Genomic DNA, 26586 nt, shown 5'->3' on the forward strand with positions numbered 1-26586 from the left:
TTTTGGATATTATTTAAATATTGACAGTAGTAACGAGTTGTTTTCTTAAATATAAAAAATGTATCGACTATATAAATATTTTAGACGTAGTGGTACATCAAACAAAATAAACCCATTCAAGTTGAGAATACTCTTAACTTTTTTTATAAGACCAAATAATAAATCCTTTAAAAATCGAAATATACTTAATGACTGCATATGAATATTTCGGATAGATAAAACAAGTGACAATCAGAGCATTCGAATGCAGAGCCGTGTGCACATCGAGCAAAGAGGCGTATAAAGGATTAGACAAACTAAGGAATGGCCTGTAGCCGACCACCCTCTAGCGAAGCTCAGCTCAGTGATTATGGTAATTTCCTGCCATGGGACTACGTTCAGCCGTGAATGTCATTTAGCCATGATTAGGCCACCGTGCCAGTTAATACCATATTTATGTTAAATTGGGACAAAACCTATCTGTGGCTTTTTGTAGGTTCTTTATAATATAGGTGGTTTAAATAAGGTCCAGATAATTTTGTTCAGATTTTTCAAGCAATTGGCCATTGTACATGTGCAGTGTTCACATAGAGAAATAATAATCAAATTCAACTAAAAAATCTTTAAATTAAAAACAAATACATTCCTTTATAAAATTATTTTAAAACACACAATAAAATGAAATAAAATTTTCTTCAATTGAAAATACAATAATTGAATATTGTATTTCACATTCGCTAGGATGTGGAATTCGATACTTGACCTGGTACTTAATTAACGTAACAATGAATGGTTAATTATCAACCAGACCGGTGGCAGATAGGTTGGTGGTCATTGGTCATTAGTGGTAGTCACCACAAGAGCACTTTACCGATTTCTGATACGATTAATATAAAACCTTTGTAGAATTTCAAAGAGATTTCAACAGTGACATTTTGTTGCCAAAATGAGAAGTATAGTATTTTACTTAGATTTTAACTATAAAAAATAAAATTAATAAAACCTAATTTAGTACTTTATTATCTTTAATTAGCGAAAATTAAATTTCAAGATTGCGTTTTGAAATTAAAAATGGAATACACATTACGAATATTAATAAAAAAAAAACGTTGTTCCAAAAATTTTGAACGTATAATAATTTTCTGAAGAATGACGTTGTCAGTTTAATGAAAAGTAAAGTAGGTCGGTTTGTATCTATGACAGTTAGGGCCGGTCCTCATTTGGTCGATTTCACGTGGACTTGCCACTAAATTATTATTGTACGTTTGATTGTTTGATAGAGTTATGTTTCTGTATGTCAAAGGTGTCACTATTACTATGTTGCTGCGACTTACTCTCACGTGTCTTTATTTGTAAATAATACGTATATTGATGTTGTACTGTTTTGTTTTTATGTCTAATGTTTAAGGGGTGTTTTTATTAATTTTAGAAATAAGTTTTTATTTTACTTTAAAATGATTCTATAGATTGGATTTTAATATCTTAAATTATAAATTGTTAAATAAGTATACGAGTATTCTAAAAAACGTACACTGAACATCTAATTAGAATCTTTATTAAAAAATATTCATAAACATTGATTTGCAAAGTTAATTAAACGCATTCATAAAACCTTGTTAGGTGATACAAAATAAAAACAATCCACTTTGATGTTGGAAAATATTATTCAGAAGTCGATAATAACGAATGGCGATCAAAGAACAGGGACACCGTGTGAATGAAAGCACCGCTATAAATTATGACATTGGCGTGGGGTGAACCGCAACATTATTATGTACGAGTGCAAAATTTCATCAATAATACCGTTTCATTTTGAAATAGGAAAGAATGGATGAAACACAATTACTTAAACAGAACTCGACACAAGCGTCCTATTTCTTTCTCGCCTACTACAGTAATGGGTTTGGTGCTCCCCTCCCCCCACTAGTGGTGTTGCTGGTACCGCCCCCCACCCCTCCCCAACCCTCAGTTTCCAACGCCGTCGGTGCCACCAACAATGACCTCGTATTTCAGACGGAATTGCTCAAACACGGAACAGAGAAAACTGAGAATAGTACTTTGATATTTTAAAGATATTATTGAAACTTTTATAACTGTGCGATCGGTCCTCTGGGGCTTCATCATGGTTTCAAAATTAATTTAAAAAATTTTGATTATCAATTTGATCTTGGTAAACGGTAGAGAAAACCTCTGTATTTTATATTCTAAGCACATTCATTTTCTTATTTTATTGTGTTTCTTTTCATATCAATTTTCCACGGGCACTGGAACTCTCCATTCTTTCAATTCCATACGTGTTTTATGGAAATAGGATTTTAATCGCAGAAAAACAAAATTCATGCCAAGAAGTATTTAGGAATCTCTCAGCCAGTTTTGTTTAATACTTCTTAACTACGCAACATTGTAAAGGAGCTGTCTTCAAATGTAAATTGTGTGCCGGAAATAGGTATACTTGTACAAAGTATTGCTGACTTACTCTACGCCTTTGAATCCAACTTTAGATTCAAATAACTTGAGGTCGACAGGCCCACCCTGGTTGCTTTTCACCACTCAGTATATATCTCCTTTCCAAATTCGCGGAGGAATATAAATTTATTAATATTAATGTAATATTAACCTGCAAAGACATTGTTAATTATTGATCAGGATTAAGAAAATAAACAACACTACGACGATCATCAAGGCAAATTAAATGAATGGTACGAGTAAAAGTATTTGCTAAACTTAGTTAAAATGTTCGAATCAAGATTAAATTAAGTATCACAAAAGTAAACACGCTAACAAGTTCAATGACTTTAGACTGTCAACCGTCTTGTCGTTCCGTTTTTTGTCGGTAAGTAAAATACAACAACATTTCGAACTGTCTTAAACATCAACTAATTAGAGAATCACCCAACAGTAAAAAGGTTATAATTCTATAGAAAATTCGAATTAAACGAAACTTCACCCCTTTTAGTGGTCTGGATATTAAAAGATTAAGGGATTATATTTCGTAAGGGATGTAGAATTTTAACATGGTTTAGATTTCCCAGTAGGATGCGGGAACAGACAGCAGTCGCTCTGCGTCAAGCAAGGAATCCCACTTAAATGTCAGATGCAGAATTGTGCTCTTGTAAACGTCACACGGAATTGTTTGCGTTAATAGAAAAGTCAAAATTGAGTTGTTGTTGTTGTTTTGAGAGCGATTTGATTTTAATTAGAAAGCTGTAACGATTGTATGAATGTTCACCTTGGTTCTCAATATTAAATCAAGAAACTGTAGTATATTACGTAGGTTTTATGTCTTGAGTTGTACTGATAAATGAGTTGATGACAGCTTTTCTCCTTTCGTGCTTGAAACCAACGCAGCTTAAAAATGGTGTGCCAATATTTATTTATCACTCAACTATGACTTGTAATACGTTGACATAAAGCTGTAATTGGTTTCCAACAAAACATTGTAAATCGCTTGCGACACAGATAACAAACTGCTATTACCTTACTAGGCTTTAACGTAATGTATTTTCTTTGACGTGGTTTTCACGCCAAAGTTGGGACCGGTTTTAACTAGGAAAAGTTCAATGACCCGATAATTATTTCGACCTTCGATTAAACTAGGATACTATTTTCAAAGACATAATCATTTGTGATTAATTAATCACACTAAAAGCATATCAAACGTTTGTGTGCATTGAAATAATGACATTAAGCGTATGATCTGATTTAAAAGGACACTTCGGCTCACAATAATTGATGTTCATTGATTTATCCGAAGCTAATTGATTGATTGTCACACACCCAGCTAACACACTTAACATTAAACATGATGTTCGTTTTATGTTCAAACGAACCCGTGGTAATGATTTGCATTATAAATGGGGAGCTCCAATAACGCATAGAACAAATTGTGTACTGTTAAATTGAATGATGATACTGAATTTTGAAACGTGCGAGATGCGCTGTGTGAGCCGAGAATTCATGTTTAGAGTTAAATCTTCTGTGGTTTTGAATTTACACCGGAGCCAGGGATTATTTGGAGAGCTCATGCTTTTGTACACTTGCATTTTGTGTTGAAATTTTGATTGACTCCTTTATGATATGTACTTGCTTCTGAAACTGCAGTTATAGGGACAAAAAAGTTGTATTAGAATTATTTTTAAAACCGAAACGATTTTTATCTATGTTTTGCATGACATATAAGAATGCTTTATTGTTAAGCTATGAGCTTCAGTTAACACAAATGTTTTATAGTAAATAATAAATGAATATTTGACGTTTGTAGTATTTAAACCTTTCACTAGACTGTTTTAAAGTAACAGGTGGCTCTGTATGGCTTCCGCAAACAATAAGCCTTGGCATTGGCAGCATTTCAACATCCAAGGCTCTATTTACGTTAAGGGGGACTGTGTAAAGGGTTTCAAAACCATTGATGTACGTCGAGCAGTATTTTCACCCAAATTAATAAATAATATCGATTAACTAAAGGTAAATAGGAGATTAATATATTGTTTCGTTTGGTTTTAATTATGTTTTTAAATCATAGTATTTTAAAAGTATTGAAATGAATTATTTTTAAACTACTTTTTGTAATACTAAATGAAAGCAAGTGAAGTATGGAAACGCTCAGTGTTTTGTTTGTTTGATATGAACTAAACCGCAGTATAGGCGCCCGCGGCCTCTCCACAGAACGCCGTGGTACTATCGAGTCAAATCAAACCGCACTTGGGCGACAGTACTATATGAATATATAATAGTATACAAAGGGCACCATACAAAAGTATAATTTCAGTAATTTTATACAACAGGTAATAAAATTTACAAAAGATATCTGGTGTTAGATTTTTGCTTAATCTTAAAACACATTTGTTTTCAACATCACAATAAGCAGCATGTTTGCATTGTTTATGCCATTATTTTTTAGATGTGAACTCATGTTTAAATTAATCTTATATACGCCACTTTACTCGGAAAATATCTACCGTATAATTTTTTGTATCATTACCGAAATTAAATGTAAGTAAATACATAAATATCAAAATACATAAGTGTCTTCTCATCGCTCCATTCCATCATATTCGCCAATTAATAGGCACGAATGGTCTAAGCCTAAGCTAATAAAAATTGCACGTAATTGACATCTTCCTTATACGAGCGATAGTCATTAGTTCTGTGTGCCGCGTTCACGTTGGAAAACATTCGAACACGCCCTTCACTAATTACCACTGTCCGGTGTCACTAATCACTCGAGTATTAACTACTAAGCCAATGTGTTTTACAAAAAATACTCTTTCTTTATGATTACCAAGCAATTAATGACTGTTTGTCAAAGTAATTGACACGGTTTGCTGTTTGTTTAGTGGGCTTTTGCATGGGTATGTTGTTTCTGTGTATAGGAATTAATACAATGTTTTTCTTGTATATGTTTAAAAAATATGACATGAATGGTCGTAAGCATGACTGGAAACCAAGTCTGGCAATAGGCTATAGGCATCACTTACCATCAGGCGAGATAGCGGCCAAACGTCGACCCATTTAACATAAAAAAAGGCTAACCTCTATTGCATGGGATTTATGATTTGTTAAAGTATGTGTTGCATTTGCACACGGTGGAACACACGGTTGCGGTCTGCCCTGCGTGGGCTGAACACCGCCGTGCCCTCAGGGAAGTGATCGGCGACGGCGACCTCTCGCGTCCGGCTTTGGTTCAGGCCATGGTGCGGAGCGAGGGGGACTGGGATGCCGTCTCCTCCTTCTGCGAAGCAGTTATGCTAGTTAAGGAGGAGGCGGGACGCGTGAGGGAACGAACTTCCTCACGCCCCAGCCGACGCGAAAGACACTCCGGGCGTCGGGGATCGCGTGACGATCTCCGGCCACCGTAAGTGCGGGTCTGCGGACGGCGAGCAAGGGTAGCTCGCCGCCCGACCAGAACCAGACCCGTGCGTGCGGCGCGTTGCGTTCCGCGCGCGCCTCAAAGCGCCATCAGACCACCACAGATGGGGCCCAGTAGGGCTGATGCTTAATCCGGAGCTGCGGACAACCTAGCGGGTTTACCGGGGCTCCGGCTCGACAAGCAGGAGTAGGAACGGGGTGGTTTTTAGTCAGTAAGAGTCTGACACTCCCTCTCGCTTTGCCCTGGCGAGAGAAGTCATTGGATGATTTTCCCCCCTGAAAAAAAGAAAAAAAAAGGCACTCCTAGGCACCCTTTCATTTATTTATTTATGTATTTAATATGTTAACACGGTTTAAGAAACCAATTACATTAACACACACAAAATATAGAATTATAAAAATAAAATTGAAATAAAATGAGGAAAAACACAAAAAAAGACATCACTATAAAATTGGTAAAACAAAAACAATCAATAATATATACCATTGCACAATACACGTAAGGCAACGAAAAGAAAAACAAAACATTTTTGGACACTATAGGCTTTCGCAAAACCTTAGGCAGACCCTTTTAATTGTTTTAAGCGTTATATAACGTTAAAATATGTATTTAAATATAAAAATCATGACCGGTACGTACTTATATTAGTACATGTATGCTCTGATGCCGGTGTATTGTTCTCACTAGGAGGATATGTAAGCCTGTCACGTCGAGCCTGTACTGCCCGGGGCACCGTCGATTGGTACATGCGTTCAGAAGCGCACACCTCCCGTATTGGTAGTCCATGCTATTCTATACTTCGTAGATATCAGAGGTCGATGAATTTGTTTAAAAGGTTAAAAGTAATTTAAAACATAAATATTAAAACGTATAGGTACGATTAAAACCTGTGGAAGTCTCTCTCTGTGTATATAATTTAAGCTATACTCTAATCTATATACACATAATAAGACTGTAGAAGTGTTAATACTATACATTAACTTTACTCATCCATCCATATCATTATTTCATGCGTACGAAGTTGCGGGCAACAGCTACTATTAGAAATATAATTTAATATTCCAAATCATGAAATCTGTTTTCTGAATAATTTACTAAAATTAATTACATGATCGATTTTATGAACGTAGGCACAAAATTGTATACACAATTATATCACTAATTGGTGTGCGTCGCACCCGATCAACGTAGTTCAATGTAAGCGAAATTCATTTTAATTGACGTGCTACGTTAGCATGTGTAGTATTAAACGACTAATAAATGTTGTAATGTTCTATCTTCTCTATATTTAGCACAAACCATTGACCATTTCCTTTGTTTAGCTAATTGGGAACCTGCGTCATAATTGTGACACCGATTGCTCGTTGTGGTTGTCATGACAGGGAAACATAACCTTTTGTGGTTTCTATTTTGCCACGCAGTACGCTCGTTATGGGGTAAAATGAAATAAAGAGGGGAACGCAAAGGACATTCGTCGTCTAAGTAGAGTTAGGTGGTAAAGAAATGCTAGGACTGCAAAGTGGGTAGGTTCACAAGCGAAATGCAAATGTCGGGAGCGTATCGCTGTACCGCTCATCTCCATACGATTAGTTGATCATTTGTTACCGCGCTCCGCTGCCACTTCCATTCGGCCGCTTCTTGCCGCCATCGCAGAGGCTGAGTAATATACCGAATTACTTAGTCCATAACATTTTGTTGGCATGTGGTCGCGATTTCTTGTTTCAGTAATAGGAATATTCCTTTATTACAGGAGATAAAGTTATGTTGAAGCAAATTGATCCCTTGTTATCTTCCTGGTCCTTTTAAAACCACAGGAAATTACGTTCTGCTCGTATTAGTGCCTATGGTTTCAAGCCTATGCATACATAGGGGCTAAAACTAATTAACATCTTAACGAAGTCGGTGACATAATGAAGTTGTCAGATGGGAGTTGACACATGAGTGCGGCGACGGCGAGACTGTTTAATTTTTCGCTGTGTGATTACCATTTGCATAAGCTGCGAGCCTTCGGATACTAAATTAGGTTTTGTTCTCGATATCTCTCGTCTACTGGGTTTGTTATTTTTATATTGACTGGTCGTTTATTTCTTTTGCATAAGCCGCTGTAGCAATGTATCTTCTAGCATTTGGCACCTGGCTGTAACATATTCCTTGTAGGTACTATAGGTTGAGATGAGCACTGTATCCTATTAATTTATATGCTTATCTAAGTAAAAAGTGGTAGGAGTAAACAAGACTGGCACTAATACCAAAATGAAGGTAAATATTTTAAGGTTAAAATATACAGTAATGAGTGTAATGACAGTTTAAGCAGAAGTAGGTATATTTACTTTCCAATAAAATATTTTACAGCTCTAATTACTTGAAAAGGTGATCATTTAGACAGAATTTAAAGGTCAAAAATGATTATAATTGGTCTCATGGAAATTTGAAAATGTTTCTCTACATTGTACTGGTTTAAGATCCGTAAATATCGTTAGTATTTGAATTTGGAGATACTCGTATATAGGTATATAATGTAATGTAAATATAAGTACAAATATTTTAATTTTAATTCATCGTCCATCCAATATTTAAAATATTTAATTAAAATCACATTTAAATCTGTTTACGGTCAGCAATGAAAAACATTTACACAGGGAACAACAATGCCATGCAAAATATAAATGGAAAACATTGACTTTTGACCAAAAATGCATAGTCATCCAATCACATTGTTAGAGTGTATTTTGTTTTTAAATAATTATATCCAAAAGGGGTAAGGCGATTTTGTCCCAAAACCAGTATGTTTTTCGAATATCAATATCGAACGCTTTAAAAATATTTGTTCGAAAAATTCGCTGCGTGGCGTGGCGCCAGTCACGTTTGTCGCTCCGATAGCCTTTAGAGTAGAATTTAAAATCGCCATGTGTGTTTATCGAGTCCACTGTTTGGACAAAAAGATTCCTCTATTTCTTACATTTAGTTTAATCATAATACACATGCAACAATATTATGTATATGCAAATGTCTAAAACAAAAAGTTGTTCTTTCTCTGAATGTATGGATAAATGTTATGTATGATGTTTGTTATGAATCTCATATGACATGAAATTAATATGATTGCCATTAATCAAGCTCTTCTTAAGACTCTAATACCATTATTGACTTTCCAAAATCGTAAAAATACATGAATGAAATATTAAATTAAAGAGTTTAGCGACATAACACAAACATGTTCTACACAAGAAATTATACATTTTGGTCCCTTCTGTAGGAAAATCACGGAGGGGGACAGCTAAAACGTATCATTACGCTTATTTCCCCAGTGAACAGAGTTACACGGCGATACTTAATCGAATGTCAATCCTGGTGGTTGGTCTCCAAGCTTGGAGAATGGGGAGTCACGTGACAGATGACGTAGGCTACTGCCGTAAGCTGCCTCTGCCGTCTGGATATTTGAAATTCAAAGATTTTGTATTTCTTTTGAGAAAGCAACAGGTTGATATTGAGAAGGAGGTTCGCTTACATTTTTATACATTTCTTTGTCGGTATAAATTAAAAGCTATTTAGCATTCTCATTTACCTACGTCGTTACCTATATAGGGTGACTGGTAATTAGTCAAGGATATTTAAACACGTGATTGTACTAAACTTTGTTGTATACTCATTAGTTTTATTTTTGTCATAGTAACAAAACAATTTTTTCTTTCGCATGATCAGTTGTTAGCAGCGAGGTGCACGCGCCCGCGTCCGCGTTATCGCAAGACTAGTAACTATATAGTACTCGTATTTTGAAACTACTTATTTTACTTTATTTTAATTGTTGTCATGTATATCATCCTACTTTTGCAAAAAGGATTAAGCAGAATTTTTACTTTGGTACCTAATGAGCTTTTGTGACAAAAAATACTAAAATATAAACCATACTGTACCAATATCTAAATGATTTCGAGTGAAACGAATTAAGTAGCTATATCGATTCAAATCAATTAACCATTCGTTCCATTTTATGAAAATGTTTCAATGAATATTGTAGAGTCGAAAGAGAAGTCTCAATTTAAATTCTACAATCACCCTTTATATGCTCGTACGTTTAAAAATACAGTTTCTGAACACGTTAAAAAGTAGTTTCGCAAACCATTTCTTGGTTAACAGAAATATATAGTAATAGTAATCTAGTAACCTAGAAAGGTTTAATAAAATATACAACCTACGTAGTGGCAAGATTGTGTACTAGATATACTTTCTTCACCTCATTCAGGCCTGCCACATAATACAGGCTGTATAATCAGGTAACTGAAACGGTATCAACTGTGACCGTAAGCCGTGACCGCTATTAACATACTAATAATAATTAGTTATTCGACCAACCTGTACTAAAATGGCATGACTTAAAACTACTTTAATAACTTGATGAATAAGGCTTGTTTAAATATTGATGTTAATTGTTGTTCCTGTGTTGTCGTCCAATGAACTAGATTGACTCAATCATTAAGTATTTGACGAAGTATAATTAGTACCTATTTACATTTTACTTTGGTATCAAATCACTTCAGACTGCCTATGTTTTATGAATAGTTAATTCTATAAATGTTGGTTTCCAAATAAAGTGTTCTTTCCATGCCCGTGTTTTGACTCCTTAAGTTTCATGAATTTATTAAAAATGTTTAACCCATCATAATCATGTGTTCATATAACTTATTATTCACCATCTTATAGAAACACACAATGGACAGAACTTAATTATATTTACTTCCAATATGTATGTTATCTGTTTGTATGTTATTTCTCATTGTATTAAGAAAATTCCTGGCAAGATACAGTACCACTATTCTAGTCCTTTTGTCTGGTCTATTGAAGCATACGAGTACATTTATATCTTTCGTGCACAAATGAAAAATACCAAGAATGGAAACATAAAACAAAAGGCAAAATTAATATCCAACTAACACAAAGAAACAGATAAAACCCAGACACTTGTAACACGAAACAAGTTGTCAGGATCTCCTAATTATTTGTTCGAGTGCTAGAAACAAGGTTCTTGGTTTCATCTGCTACTGTTTATAAGGTTCGGTAGAAATATTTGTACTGACTTTTCGATAGTTATTTGGGTTTATTGCTAAATGCCAGACATATTTCTTAAATACTTGATAATACTGTACTTGACTTTTGGTTTGAATTTGAAACCCTGTGTTCGGCAGACGAGCTTGTGGTCGAGTGGGATATGGATCAAAAATAACAACTACGAAGTAATTACGTAGTGTACACCTTCAAACGACAAATGAGTACTGGGAATTAACTCAGATGACATTATGTTTTTCTTTAATTACGTTTCTGTGTCACGTTTCTGTACAATGGTGGTAATATTAACCAAACATTTACCTGAGAGAGACATACAAGCGAATAAATGTCTTATAACACAATTCCATGCTTTTCCAACGTGTAATTTTTAAAATAATTAAAAATAAACACTGTTTAAATACTCTTATCTCATGTAAAAAAGTAATGCATTAAAAATATTAACGGTTTTATTGAGCTCAATTCTAGTCTAATCAAGCCCTTTGTTTGTTATCCATAATAGAGGTAGTTAACTTATAATATAAAATTAAGAGTGTATACAGAATCAGATGAATCTATCATCATCGGGGGTTAAATTCATACTAAATTTAAAAAAATCTGTTCTATTAAATTTAATGTTCCACAAACTTTGGATTGCTTTTCTATACATAAAATCTTCAAAAAAATACTAATCTCTTCTTGGAATAAGGGTCTGCTATCGCTGTACTAACGAGGTCGTCATATTTTGTAATTGTTTGAATAAATTGTAATTAAGTTTAAAACATAAAACGTGAAGTTACATGATAGTTTCGCTACACTAGTTTCGTGTTAAAATAAATGTTTACTGGAAATGTTTATATTCTCATTATGATAAAGGTCGGACCAGTTCCCTAAGGATGCCCCTTTGGGAAACAAAATGGTGTAAAAGTAAGAGAACAGGTATACGAACGTATTTATTAGTTATCGTTATGTCGGTCGATAGTTAAGAATATTATGGATATGGAGGGAAACATGTATTAAACTGTTTACGAAACTACTCGTATAACGATTGTTTATTTAAAATTAGGTTTTAATGACATCAAATAAGATAGAAAATTGATTAATCGTACCTACCACTCAATTGTGCACCTCTATACAACATTGTAATACGATATAAACACCGTATACACTAGCTAAAATATGTAGTATAAGTAGAAACATTTAAGTTTGAAATTAACTGTCTTTCAGCATGCTCAGTTAAGTGTTTAACTACATTTTTATGACGTACGTATGACCAGCCACAAAACGCTTCAGTAACATTATTTTAAACTATGTACTGTTAAATACCCGCCCCTGTTTTCGGATCAATTTACTAACAGCTTGTTTTAAGTTTCGCCGTAACTTCGTGATAATTTTATGAGCGTTATACACGAAAGTTCAAGTGGTTACTGTATGTAGTTAACTACAACTAACGTAGAACATTCCTGTATTATATACCGCCATAATATTTTTATTAGCTTTGACCCACTTTGAATTTTATTAGCCCCCAGTCTCGTCCTAAACCAATATAAATATAAAACGTCTAAATTACTTAATATTTGTTAACTTTTTTTAATAAACGTAGGCAGTTGTGTGGGTTAGTCATTAAGGATTATAATAGTTTGAAAAGTTTCACTATCGGCAGTAGCAGGAGCGTCTAAGTTTAAATACTTACTTCACCATTTAACTGTTACTCTAGTGTTTGAGGTTCTCTTTAGTCTAAAACTGTATAAGCTGCAAAAGCTTAGTTTCAGTACAATTTATCCTATGTGAGCAGAAGTTCCTTTCGAAGAATTAAACTAATGTACAACCCTTGGCGTACTACATCTAGTTTTCAAAGTCTTCAAAACAAATTAATGTTTCAGTTATAGTACGAGTTGTTACATTTTTCAGCTGTAATTAAAAATAAATAGAAATACTAACAGTGGATCTGACTAAGGTTAGGTAACAATTGACCCTTAGGTTGCCTGGTATAGAATGCCACACGGCATTATGCATCATTATATTTCATTTTGTGTTCTTAGAAAGTATAAATTATTAAATAAACATGTCGGTATCACCCCATTTAAAAGTAAACGCAGAACTCCAACGTAATAAGGACCAATGCTTCAATACTCCATGCGTCCAACATAGGACGCTATGTATATGAATGACAGATTGGAAAATAAACTGGAATCAATTCGCCGATTTGAGAACGAACAATCTTTCATCATTCACCCTTCCCCCCATTCGAAGACTATCTCATCCTCCGAGCGGTGAGGATTACGTTTGTTTGCTCTAACAGTCGGTACAAAGCGAACAGTCTGTTGACATTTACTGTCACGGTAAATACTCGGTTTACCATTATTTACCGAGCGGACGTAATACCTACTACTGAGTAAATACGCACCGTCGAAAAGAATGGAACTATAGATAACAGCTGAAGTTAAAATCGATAGTAATGGAATAAGACTAACGTCCAATTTAAATTCTGTTCATGTTCCCACTATCAATGTATAACCCTATGTTGGTTTTACGTTACCTACTACAGCAGTATGTGTCCGTTTCATGAAACAGACAGGCTGGAATTGAAGTAATGCGGGCTTTGTTCCCATTTTAAACTTAAAATATTAAACATTCTCAACATTCTCTAGGTTTGGAAAACTTAGCCGTTTACTGTAGGTAGTATTTTAGTCGTCACGAACTTTTGGTACGTTTAACGCCACTAATAATAAAATAGCATATTGTCGTAGCACTCGTAGCCGTAGCACACGTAGCAGCTGTCATGTCGGGCTACGCCGTAGCTCAACACAGAAAACTTTTCTCTTGCCTAAAAACAACTTGGCACGTGCTAAATTAGTTTTATTTTTTGTTCTTCAGTCCGAAGGTCAGGCAGCGTTTAGTCAAAACAATGTTTTAGCCAAAACATATATACTGTGAAACAAAAGTTGTTTTATGTGTTGGATTATTATTGGTTTTTCCAGTATATAAGCAAGTAATGTGAACTTACATTTTAGGTTTTACAGGCTGTAAAACATATTTTGTTTCACACTTAAGGACTGCAAAGATGGTATAAAATACTTGCCTATCGTTTTTATACCTAACTCTTCAAATATTTTCTAATATTGATACAGTATTCATGTTAATATGTTAAGGATTTAGATTTTGTAGTAAAATTAATATTTGAAAACAGTAGTACTGTGTGGGTGTTCATTGACGAATACAAGTCAGGTTTATATTTGAAACTCGCATGTAATTTTCAAAACAAATGCACAGAATTTCTGTGTTAAACCACTCATTAAACCTTATTTCGTACACGCAGATATGCGTGGAATTTTACCGGGAACGAATGACAGTTTATGTTTAGCCTTTCTGTCAACAATACGGGTAAAAATATAAAATAAAAGATATGGAGCTACCGACTGAACACGTTCGAATCCATAGATGGATCGTACATCGGAATAGAAGTCTGACATTTATTCCTGTTCAGGCAAGACTGTTCACAAAAAGTCTAAAATACGAATCGAACGTCTCGTCTATCGAGTGAATGCGATCCGATAGTCTGATCAGACAATCGGAAGGAAAATCTGACGTGTATCCCCAGCCTTAATAATAAGGACAGGCACCCACGTCGGAGACGAAATACCGGTAAAGTTATACTCCCACCAGACACGATTTCTCTCATAATATTATTTGCTGCTGTGAGTACGTGACTCGAATTTCACCAGTTACCTGCTTATGACGATATGAAATTTGTTCGCCACAGGAAACTTGCTTATTTACCTTAGAAATTGCAATGCAAGTTATGAAATATGAGATTATTGTACTCTGTGTTTCGTCAACATTGTTTTATTTGTTGTTTGTCTTGAGTACCGTCTGTGAAAGGGTTAGGGCCGTGCTGTTGTTTCGATTGTTTTATTTAACATATTATGTATTAACTTTTGCAGTTTAATACAGAGTAGAGATATTATTATTAATTCTGACAAGACTACACATATGTGTTTTTTGGACTTAAGACGAATCTTCAGATCACCGAAGTGCATTCTAATTAAAAATCATACTTTCAATTAACACTATATTTCCTTGAAAACGAAATTCTTATGAATATTTTATAAGAAACTCGTATTCATATTTCAAAGATTTAACTTTCCACAATAAAATAGAGCTATATTCTCGGCATGCTTGCGTAGATGTTGCCATATTTAATCCGGCACACTGCTTGTATCTGCAAACGGGAGCCCGAGTTCTCGAGGTAGAGGAACTTTCAATACAAAATGCATGTGTAGTCTGTTGTCGAGACTTAGACAAAGCGAGAAACAAAAACTATGAGCACACGTTTGAATAACGCAAGTCAGAAATTAGGCAAAGTTATGGTTTGCTCACAATACTTAAATAACTCTGCTTTTCGAGTTTCAAGTGAATGTTGGATACTAATTATGTTTTAATGTTTATTGTTCAAAACATAGCGAAACACGTCTTTGTATTCTGTAAGCAATAAATTTTTGTTTATAACTTCCTTAGGTGTTTTGTTAGGAGATTACAAAGAGGTATGTACATGAACGACTTAGGTACAATGTAATAATATTATTCAAGTCATCACTAGGGTGTGGTGTGCACCTATCTTTATACACATTATATTAGCGGTATAAAAATATTGTCATTCCCTGTCGAAGACCTTGGCGGTCGGAATTAAAAGAGCTTTTTCCTGTTGTAGAAATTTTGTCATGTAGTTATGAGGGTATTAAAGTTAATGGAGCCCTCGGCACCGTCGCCTACCTCGCTGAGTTTATGAGTTCATAGGCAGGGTATCTCTGTGGCAACGTTTTATTTGTAAGAAATAATTTCCATTTTGGAAGCCTCTTAGAAGATTATTTTTCAGAAAAAAATGTAAGAGGTTTTCCTGCCAGTACTTTTTTGACACGTTTATAACTTGGATAGTTGATAAGATTCCATGGTGTTATGGAATGTTTTATTTACATATGGTGCCAAGCACATAATATAGTTTACATCAGAATATGTCAAAACATGGAGGGACGTTCAGTAAAAGTCATAAAAAGATATCCAACACACAGATTTTTAAATAAAAATATTCGAACTGACCATCGCTCGTCAAATCCTTTCATTATGTAAGATCATATTTTTATATTTTGCTGGCGAATTTTAAATCATAGAGTCCAGCTTACTAAATATTCGAGATTTAAATAAATGCGGGTATTTCGAACGAAGATTCGTTACTACTTAATGCTGAGGGGTTTTTCAAACGGACTGGCAAATGAGTCGGCATTTGCGAGGCGACGATGGCAATGTCAGCCAGCCAGTAAATTTTCCAGATAAGCGCAGCTCTGACGTCTAGGCCAAGCTCGCTCGCTTATTTCATTAAGTTATTTGCTTTGACTTCAACTTGGCTGATGAAATACAAGTCGACAATTTACTGGCAATACAACGAACTTTATTAAGGTATTCATGTTTATCTGTTACACTTATGTAAATTACATGACAAGGCCAACTAGGCACCTCTTTTCACTGCCTATAAAAGCAAGATAGTGTAAAATGTAATGGGTAGTAGTAGTTTTGTATTTTATCAACACATTTGGTTAAATATTTTATGTGTGTTCTTCTTTATAAATAAATCACTATTATTAATGACCTTTCGAATAACCACAAATCAAATCAATCTGAAAAGTTACAACTTTATTTTTGATGTTTTATGTTTTATTAAAGGAAAATAAAACCTTATTGTTGACTAACCACGAACGTAGAAAATATAATAATGCGTAATTCATCGCCATTTTCCTTGTTCTTAAAGACCTCAAACTCTCTTAATAGGTGAAGAAAATCGTAAAGGTACAAAAACTGTGTTGTATTATTCAGGGTCGCTCCCCTCATTCGGATTGATTAATTTGTACTTCATCTAAGTTTCGCCGAGATTTCCGATTTGCTCCCTCGGTGGTGTAAATTGTGCTAGAAATCCGAAACGGCGTCGTTAGTTCTGCGGGGGGTTTCCCCTGGGCCAGGTCGGGCAGGGGACGCGGTAACCTTCATAAATCTTTTCCTCGAGCTTCCCGCAACTAACAAGCCGGCAGCACACTCCCGGCCGACGCGGATCGAACCCCACCGCCACTAAATAACCGTGAAAACTTTCATAATAACACCACTTTAAGTAGATTAAAATACCTAACTGATCGTATATTCATATTAATCATATAGTGCCTGAAAGAGGGTCGGCGTTATGTACGTGCTAGTAGTAATTTAATAATCTAAGGGACGTCTCGCCGCGATTCGCTCCTTTATAAATCAGTTTTATCGGGGTGCCTTCGCTGTGGCTTAAAATTATTAGTTCTGCGGACGGGTGTGGCACTTTGACTATACACTGCTTCTACAACTATGATCACGGAAAATCATACAGATCATTGATTTTGTATGTAACAAGGACAATGACTTACGAGTTACGAGTACACTGGTTTCTAAATTTTTGTGGTTCTGATCATCAACTTAATTATTTCAATAAGGGAAATGCTGTTATTGTTTTTGTTAGACCAATTGTCAGAGTTTCATAAACAATAACTTTAAATTAGTGACCTACATAGTAAAACAGTAGTGGCTGATCTGGATGTCTCACTTCACGCGAATATATCGTAGCTAGCAGTCGTAGAGCCACCGTACCGCAGTTTCCCACTAGTTTTAGTCACCTTACGACACGTTCTGGTGCGGTGAGGATTAGTTCTTAATACCATCGTCCTCGTGCTAGTTAAGACGTGAGCCGTAAATGCGCCTGTCATAGGGTTGAATCTCGAACAAACGTGAACAAATAAATCTGTGCGGAAAACCTGCTCGGTTGACGACTTGGTAAAATGGTCATTAATCTCTCGACTCTGAGAGATCGATTTTATTGTTGTGAAGGGGATTGTTTGTTTATAAGCATATACTGGATTAATTCGAGACTTTGTATTGATTTTATCTAAACCTATTTTATTTATAGTTCTATTGATCATGTAAACATCATTTTTCGAGGTTGACATACTTCAAACGACGCATCCGTCTGGTTATAAAAAATAATATAATTCTATTACATTGCGGCAAATTTTTCGACAGATATTAATGAAATATTGCTGCGAGGTAATCAATCACCATGGAGTTCCCAACAATATTTAGAAAAATAAAACTTCAAATACTTACCTAACTTTCCTCTTTGCGTTTATGAATAAACTTTATTTTATGAATTGGGAATAACTTGATACTTTTAGATCCTTTCTTAAAAGTTTGACGTAGTCAACTGTTCACTTCTCACTTGAACGTTTCGGTTGTGTTTATCGATATTTTATTAAATTGTATTTTTATTGTTTCAGCATCGATGGCGGAGCGTTTGCGCGTTGGGGACTGGAGGCTTCGCTCTGTTGTACTGGCGCTTACGACTCGCCGGAGCGCCCACCGCCTTCGCAGCGGCTGATAACCCCGCGTCGCGAGACCCCTCAATTCTTACGCGCCTCTATACTTTTGCTTATCTCCCCGTCTTCAACTTCTTCCTACTTTTATACCCTTTTCATCTGAGCTTCGATTGGTCGATGGATTCGATACCGAGGATAACGACGTTGTTTGATGCCCGGAATATCACAACTGCCGTATTCTACGCTGTCATTTCAAAAGTGACTTGGCGAACGCTTACGAATGAATTCAAAAAGCATCAAGACAACATATTGCGAGATGCAAAATATTACAAAAAACAAAATTGTAAAATTAAGCACAAATGGAATTATAGTAGCAAGCCGTATAATAGAGGACAAGACTGTTATGAAAGAAAAAGCTATCATGCGCCGCACAAAGAGAATGTATCATCTAAAAAGCTATTGTGCCCGTGCACTGGCTGCAAACATTCACTCACTGATGAGCACACGAGTGTGTGTCGCGCAAGCAACAACAATAATATAACGATGCACAACTCGAGTTGCATTTGCCCGATATCGTTAACGAAGTCTAAGGCAAGCCCTGTGCAGAGGACGGTTTATCGCAGTCCCCAAGTTGCGTTGCTGATGTTCATGGCGTTTATGGTACTGCCATTCGTGCCTGCGACTAATTTACTTTTCTACGTCGGCTTCGTTGTGGCGGAGCGTGTTTTGTACATACCAAGTGTTGGTTTCTGTTTATTACTGGGCCTGGGGGCTGGTGTGTTGACACGGAACTGGCATCGCGGCGAGACGCGGAGCAGGCTGTTCATGTTGGCCCTGCTAGTGACCTTGTCCGCCATGTGCGGCTACACCATGCGGAGAAATCTCGACTGGCGCGATGAAGAAAGTCTCTTCAGAAGCGCGTTGCATATCAACCCTCCCAAAGGTGAGTAACGTTACAACCTCCATAGCTATGCATGTACATATTTAAAATGTTTTTGTCCGCGTTCCATGAAAGGGGAGCGAGGTGTGAGCACCACTTGAGACTGCGTTCGCAATGTATTGCAACAGTGCGTAGGTCGTGACTACTTGCTAACCCTTGTTTACGAGCGTCATACTGACCTATTTTCTTTTCTTGTGTCGCAATGGGATGTGTGTATTGTACATTATGCATTTTTGAGTTTTGTACTGAAATACAAATACGATTTTTATTCTAATTTAACTAAGGAACTAGGAAAGTTCGCTAATTCATGTTTTGTTAGCAGTAAACATTGTGTATGATGAACAACAAAAGTTATAATCCTACCATTATTTAAGCATAAACAAACTGATTACCTATAGATGTTGCATATACTTGGAAAGTTGTATATTTGTACATTTATTGCACAGTTGGTTACATAATTTGAAGTTAAACTAAGTTTCAATTCCGAGCAGGCCAGTTGTACTAACCGTTAGTCAACGTCGCGGCGAAATTTTGCGAGTTCACGGCATAATGTTAGCGCAGGGGAACCAACACTTCCATCTCGTACCTTTCTCAAAAGTTTGTTTGAGTTGCTCCCTCGTTACAGCTCAAAACTAAGACACAATTAATTTGTTTGAGAGACAGCTACAAACTACCTGTCCGCGGCGTGTTACTTCGTGTAAGTTAGAAAAGAGGTTGTCACGGCGCGGCTGCTTGCCTCCCAGTACCTGCCCACTCGGGACCTGGTAATGTATTCACTACTTCCACTCACATTCAGACTCTTGACCTTTCTAGGACGCCATTAAACATGCATGTGCGTCCCGAGGGACTCTGCCGCCGCCCCGGGTTTCTGTTCACATCACAAACTTTCGCGCAAAGAGAAAAGTTTCGTCTGATGGCTCTCATTTTGCTTCCCTTCATACGACGAATGTTCGACTCAATCTCAAATATTGTACTAGTTATGTTAAGTAGGTCGAATAAGAATATTGTTTATTGGTTACATTAATGTTTTAAGATAAGAATTTATTGCAATTAGTGACGGTTATCATACTATATACTAGTAACATAACCTAATAGGTCCCTATTTACAACTCGTTTGTTGTTCAGTCAGGTCATATAGTAAAACTTAAGTGTCGACTATGGACAAAGGTTTTTCAGAACAAACTTCATTATTTAAGTATGTTAAGCTAATAAAAAGTATTCAATAGGGAAAATAATGTTAACAAATAGTTGGAAGCGACATTATTTACCTGACAAATAAAATAACCATTCACAATAGCAAATATTCATACATTTTGGTTAACTTCATAAATAATATTATCAACAGGTCTTCGAAGCCAGTTTGGTAAATATATATTATTGAAAGGAAAGAAACTAACTTATTCAGAAACCACAAATAAGATAACGAAATATGCTCCCCTCGCCAGAAAACAATATTTCACCTAAATTATGACACTTTATCGAAGGGTCTCCGATGTAAAACTATCCAACTTGTTCGCGATGGGTTTGTAAGGAAAAAATAAGAGGCCGACTTGCTTTTTAAAAGTTTCTATCTAACTTCTTGTATTTTTACGAGATCCAAAATCACTTGCAAAATATTGAGGACGCCTGCCAGCTGCGGGTTAACTTATTTTTTCTCATGGGAATTAAATACTGGAAGAGACAGACTCACGGCAAACTAGCGGTAACATATTTACAGATATGAATTTAGATTGTGTTTATGTCGCCATTTTGCATTAGATACGCTTTACTCACAAAGACGTTGGATTTCGTATTTTTACGACGAATCATGTATTTTATGGATCGTAATGTTGTCTAGGCGCACAGATTTTTCGCTTCCTAGCTTTCTGTATCGAAAGGATCCGTTTTAGTTGCAAAGTAATTTGATATAAATGGACGGTAAAATATTTAATGCCAAACATATTGTTGTAGTTAAATAAGTAAATCATGAACCATAAACAAAGGCCTGTGATTATTCTCATCAAAATACACATTATGTAGATTCTATGAAATAGATTCCTTACCTAATTGGTACAACAACGGTCTTTAAAGTTACAATTATTTATATAGAAGTTAGGAACTAAAACATACTTGGTTAAATAAATAATTCAAAAACAAAATTCTTTAATCTATATTGAATAGAGTTCATTATAAAGGTAAAATAAAATACCGTACATAGAAAGCACTGCAAACAAACATTATATCTACATTACAATGCTAACAATTTTATTATTTCCTTACTAATAATAAATAAATATCAGTGCTCTGTGATTGTGAGCATAATTTTCGTATTTCTTGTTATAAATAAAATGCAATTTGACTCGTGCATTCCCATACAAGAGTACGATTCCCTCATTTAAAATTCCTTCAACGTACGATTTTATGTACAAGTCATACGAGTTATATTGTTAGCGTTTCAACCGATGCTAGGATAATAATGGTACCACACAAAAATAGCTCTTTATTTATATATTTTCTTTCACGATTACTTGGTAATTAGGCTCATAGCTTAGCATATAATTTATATTTTTGATTTGATTCTCGGAATATACACACGAATCCATTTATACAACGAGACTTTTCTGATATTATAACGATCGATATATTTTTATAAAAAATATCGTGAGACATATTAACTACTACTACTAAACGTAGGTTGCGCGACGTCGCCGCGTCTGCGCACGCTGTCATGATGAAGAGTTCCCCTGTGACTCGAAACTAGTAGAGTTTTTGTTCATACGTGAGTACCTAAACCGTGATTTTTAGTTGATCGATGTATTTTCAATTAATTAGTTTTTTGGTAATAAGTATACTTAAATGTAGTATTTATATTTATTACAAAAACGTATTATCAGACATTATAATACTAAAATTAAAAAATTAAAAAACCGTTGTTGTACCGCGTTGGGGTACCGCTCCTAATTATTTCTTACTTATCTACGATTTGTTCATAAGTATCACATGCTTGGTGTTAACATTAAAGTAAATTGATGTTTAAGCGGTGTGCAGTCCGTAAGAATGCGGTCCCCCAATGTGACGTATTTTTTTTAGAATTATTAGTACATTTTTAGGTAGTTTAAGATTAAGTTTCTTTTATTATTTTTTACTTTTTAAAGGGAAATTAAGTTTTTATGTCGGAGGTTTTTTTAATTTTTAATTTAATTTTTTATTTTATACTTTTTATAGGTAGGTTAGGTTAAGTTAGGCTTAGTATATTACATATTTACATCTAAGGTCAAGCTCGTTCGCTTTTATTTTTTTTTGACTTATTAATTACTAGTTTTTGTTTCTATAAGTAGACTAAAGATTACATTGGTGCAAGATTTTTTGTTTATAATAAAACGTTAAATAAAAAGAAATATGTTTTTGTTATTAAATTTTTAATTTAATTTTAATTTATTTTTTAATTATTTATTTATTTTTTTATTTTTGTTAATACGAAAAAATAATATCTTTCAATATCTTCTTTCAGTGCGGTTTAATTTGAGACTCCATCCCAGTATATTTGCAGACCTTCGGCTAATCTCCCCACTTTCACCGCCCATAACTTTAAAACGGCTCAACCGATTTTCATCAAACATGTCTAAGAACACTCGCACATAAGTCCCCTTTCATACGAAAAAAACTAAATTGAAATCACTGCATCCGTTCGGGAGTTATGATGCCACAGACACACAGACAGACAGACAGACAGACAGACAGACACGTCAAACTTATAACACCCCTCTTTTTGCGTCGGGGGTTAAAAATCAAAAGGCATTAGAATTTGTTTAATTCCTACCAATTATTTCATATAAATGTGATAGTGATGAACGAATTTTCTTATGTTGGATAAACCAATCAATGAATTTATTATAACTACCGTTAACAAGTCCCCTATTTTCGGCAGTAATGTACCTTAATTGCATGAGTTTAATGACAGTGTCTAGTGGGTACAAATTAGCCGAGCTATTTAAAGAACCTTCTCGTTAATAAGTAACCATGACTTGTTCTATTTTCAAACGTTTGTTTATGCGCCCCACGTTTTTAATTTTGATGATTTGTTGTTACTTTTTGGGTATTTTGTTTACCACAGCAGTTCGCTTAAAGAATAGTTTTAAATATATTTTATTACTTATATTCGATGAAAGATGCTTAAATAAGCTAAATGCTTTATGTATCAACCTTTATGTATAACAACTGTATGCATTAGTTTTTGTCGAATAAAAAAAAAAAACTATTTGATTATGAGTTTATTATTTATATTTTTATGTAGGTACACCATATAGTAAACTTTTTTTTACAGAGGAAGACATAATAATATTGATAACATGAATTACTTAGGTTTATTTAGAAACTGTTATAGATTTAACATAGCAGTAGTCAACAGGGAATAGACAGCAAAGCTAAAAAATTCCATCGAAGGAAAAATTTCGTTCCATGTACTCCAATACGTACATAGGTACTCTCCTCTTGGTTCAGTCACGTACGGTGTCCAACAGCATGTCAATGGAAGCTCCCACGTATCTCGTCCGAGATCTCAATCAAGTCACATGAATCACGCTACACACCAACTCCTAAGGTTTCTGTAGATATATGAAATACTTAAATAGGTATACTCTTAGTTCGCTGAGTCACGTCCACAATATGGGGTCAAACAAAGTTCATTATATTTTTAGAATCATACTCGGAAAAAGCTGAGTTTTCGCGCTGTGATACGATGAATTAAGTTATTTGTTTAGTAGTTTACATTAGAATATGTATTAATAAGTACACATTTTAAATCAGGTGTATATGTAAGGCAGTATTTCTTTCAAGGGTCTCTAGACTAGTAGAATACTAACGCAAGCCCCACTTTTGCAGAAATCGAATTGGTACTCATTTTTGCGTAGCTTTGAAATGTAACCTTAGCTATCTTTACACACACAATATATTTTAATATTCTACCTTTTGATGTGTCTGAATAAAAATAAAATCTTAGGTACTTTTTACCTATGCTGTAAAGCTAGTTAATACAAACATAGAAAGGACTGGGTAAATAGTGTCGTATGTATTTGACCTGGTGCTAACAGCGTGGAACTCAATCACTTTGCCATTAGGGCAACCGAACTGCCGTTTGACATTTGCCAGGCAATAGTAATTAGTTAGGACGTATTGAGTGTTTGTGCCGTTGGTGTAGTAGTGGGCACAACGGTAAGTAACTACTATTGCAGTACAATGCAATGGATTCTAATGCTACATGGTTAATTTTAGTGATTTCTTAATTACAATGTAGAACTGTAATTAAGAACTGTTAACTGTTTCAAAATTACTGAGAGTTTTATATGAGAGAAGTGTAGATGTGCAGTACTGTTTCCCATTTTGTTTGGTTGAAAAATAGTAATCCTAACATCTAAAAACATATTATCTAATTCTGGGAACGAAACATATTTAGACAGTCGAAAATAAATAGATAATATTACAAGGGACAAACACTTGACGTAGAATATTGATTTAAGTTAGTACAATAACCTATTTCTTTAGATGAAAAAGTTCGTCGCGTACGCGAATGCCAATGACCTTTGTAACTAAGGAACTTCATTTACTAATTAGGTCATAAATGCGTTAAACTTAAACATTAAGAATCGATGCGTGTTGGCATGTACTTTAATGGATTTATTTACGTACTTAATCTTACGTTAAGCTGTAGGTAATAATAAACACGATATGGAATTAGTTATATTTGTTTTACTGGTTTGTTTATGAAGGTATTAGGTACTATCGTACAAGTACAAAATGACTAGTATGAGGTTTCGGGATTCCCTTCTTACCCAGAACCAACATTCAGTAATAAGTGGATACTTATATAATGTTTTGAAATAGGTTCGATCTCTATTATGATAGCTGATACCATAACTTCTTCATATGAGTAGATTTGAATATATAAAAGTGCTATATAGGTACGATGTTTACAAAAACACCAAATGTGCTTCCAAACTGTGTCACTACGCCTCTCATTCACAAACATGTAACTAAAAATCCTCAACGAGCACATTGTTTACAGTAAACACAGTTTACTGAAAATTTATTATATCAGTCGGTACAGTCAGTACAATGTCCACAAATGTCAGCAACGAGGCTTTGTTTATGATGCGCTCAGCACGCAAATTCAAAAGCTCGGCGACGTTCTGCGAGGCACGTCGGACTCAACCGAGCACTCATACCTCGCGGGACGCTTGACGCTCGCCGCTAACTTTGAGATTGCAGCGAGGATGCCTGATGCTCGTTTGGGGTTGCTCCGGAATTAATAGCATTTCACTTCAACACGAAAGAATTGGACATTATTTTCTTATACATTTATTTGTAAAATGAATAATATTAACGCCAGGCTTCATGAGAAATACAAACCTGTCTACTTGGGAATTGTTACGGTATTAATTTACGCAATAGAAGTCTTTTATCTAGAATATTCGGAATCTAAATATCAATGTTGTTCTTCTTAGAAATTGAATACGATACAAAATAATATGATTCTAAGCAATCACTTTTGATGCCGACTATGAGAAGACGATAGAAAAATGTTATAAATGAAATATATATTTTGTAGGTCGAAAACGTTTTGGTAAACCAACACAATTTTGTCAAGGAATTAAATCGAATGTTTGCTTAACACACACGGGTTGGGGTTAAGTATATTTGAGTAAATTAAAATAATTATTAGGTAGTCCTCTATACGGTGCCTTGAACTAATCAAATCAAAGAAATGTACAAATAAAGTAATGTCAATATGGAAAACAAACCAAGGTAATTTCGAAGAAAGTTAAAGAACATTCTCTTTATTTATTCAAACAAAAGATTGAGTCAAGGCCACCGAACCTCGTCGTGTCGACAAACACGTATCGAATCAATTATACTTTTACTTAATTGAAATACGTAAATACATGTTTTAGAATATGTATATAGAAAAAAATACAGTTTATTACTATATAGATTCTAATTACTAACTCCAATAAACGGCAAAATTTCTGACTTGAAATACGGTCATGTCAAGTTTAAAACTGGTTTTTACTAAATAAACAGATTTATTTTATAATGAGTAAACCTAATATATTACTTGCGAAAGGCCCTTGTTCAACAGTGGATGTTTTTTGGCTGATATGATGATGAAAACACAATATTGTAGACCTCTATTGTGTACATAATTCTATCTAGTACCGATTTTCCACAACTTATGACTTTACCCATAAACCGCTTATATTTGCTTCTTTTCTAGACTATACTTTCTCGTATTTTTATAACTTTTTAACAAGTCGTCGTTTAAAAACGCCAATTTATTTTTATATTTACTTTCAAACGTACTGTCTGATTGAGACAGTCCGTGCTTTTTACCTTTTTAATGG

The 26586-nt window shown here is 34.8% G+C and overlaps 1 protein-coding gene across 1 annotated transcript in view; it reads left to right on the forward strand.

Annotated features, from left to right (window-relative positions):
* The window catches only part of LOC118265341 (protein O-mannosyl-transferase TMTC1), a 99444-nt gene that overhangs the window by 39174 nt on the left and 33684 nt on the right, over positions 1 to 26586 (forward strand). Inside the window, exon 4 of the mRNA XM_035578169.2 lies at positions 18232 to 19213. Coding sequence (XP_035434062.1) covers positions 18232 to 19213 — 982 coding nt within the window. The remainder of the gene's footprint in view (positions 1 to 18231; positions 19214 to 26586) is intronic.

Source organism: Spodoptera frugiperda, chromosome 28, assembly GCF_023101765.2.
Source record: "Spodoptera frugiperda isolate SF20-4 chromosome 28, AGI-APGP_CSIRO_Sfru_2.0, whole genome shotgun sequence".
NCBI classification, from domain to species: domain Eukaryota; kingdom Metazoa; phylum Arthropoda; class Insecta; order Lepidoptera; family Noctuidae; genus Spodoptera; species Spodoptera frugiperda.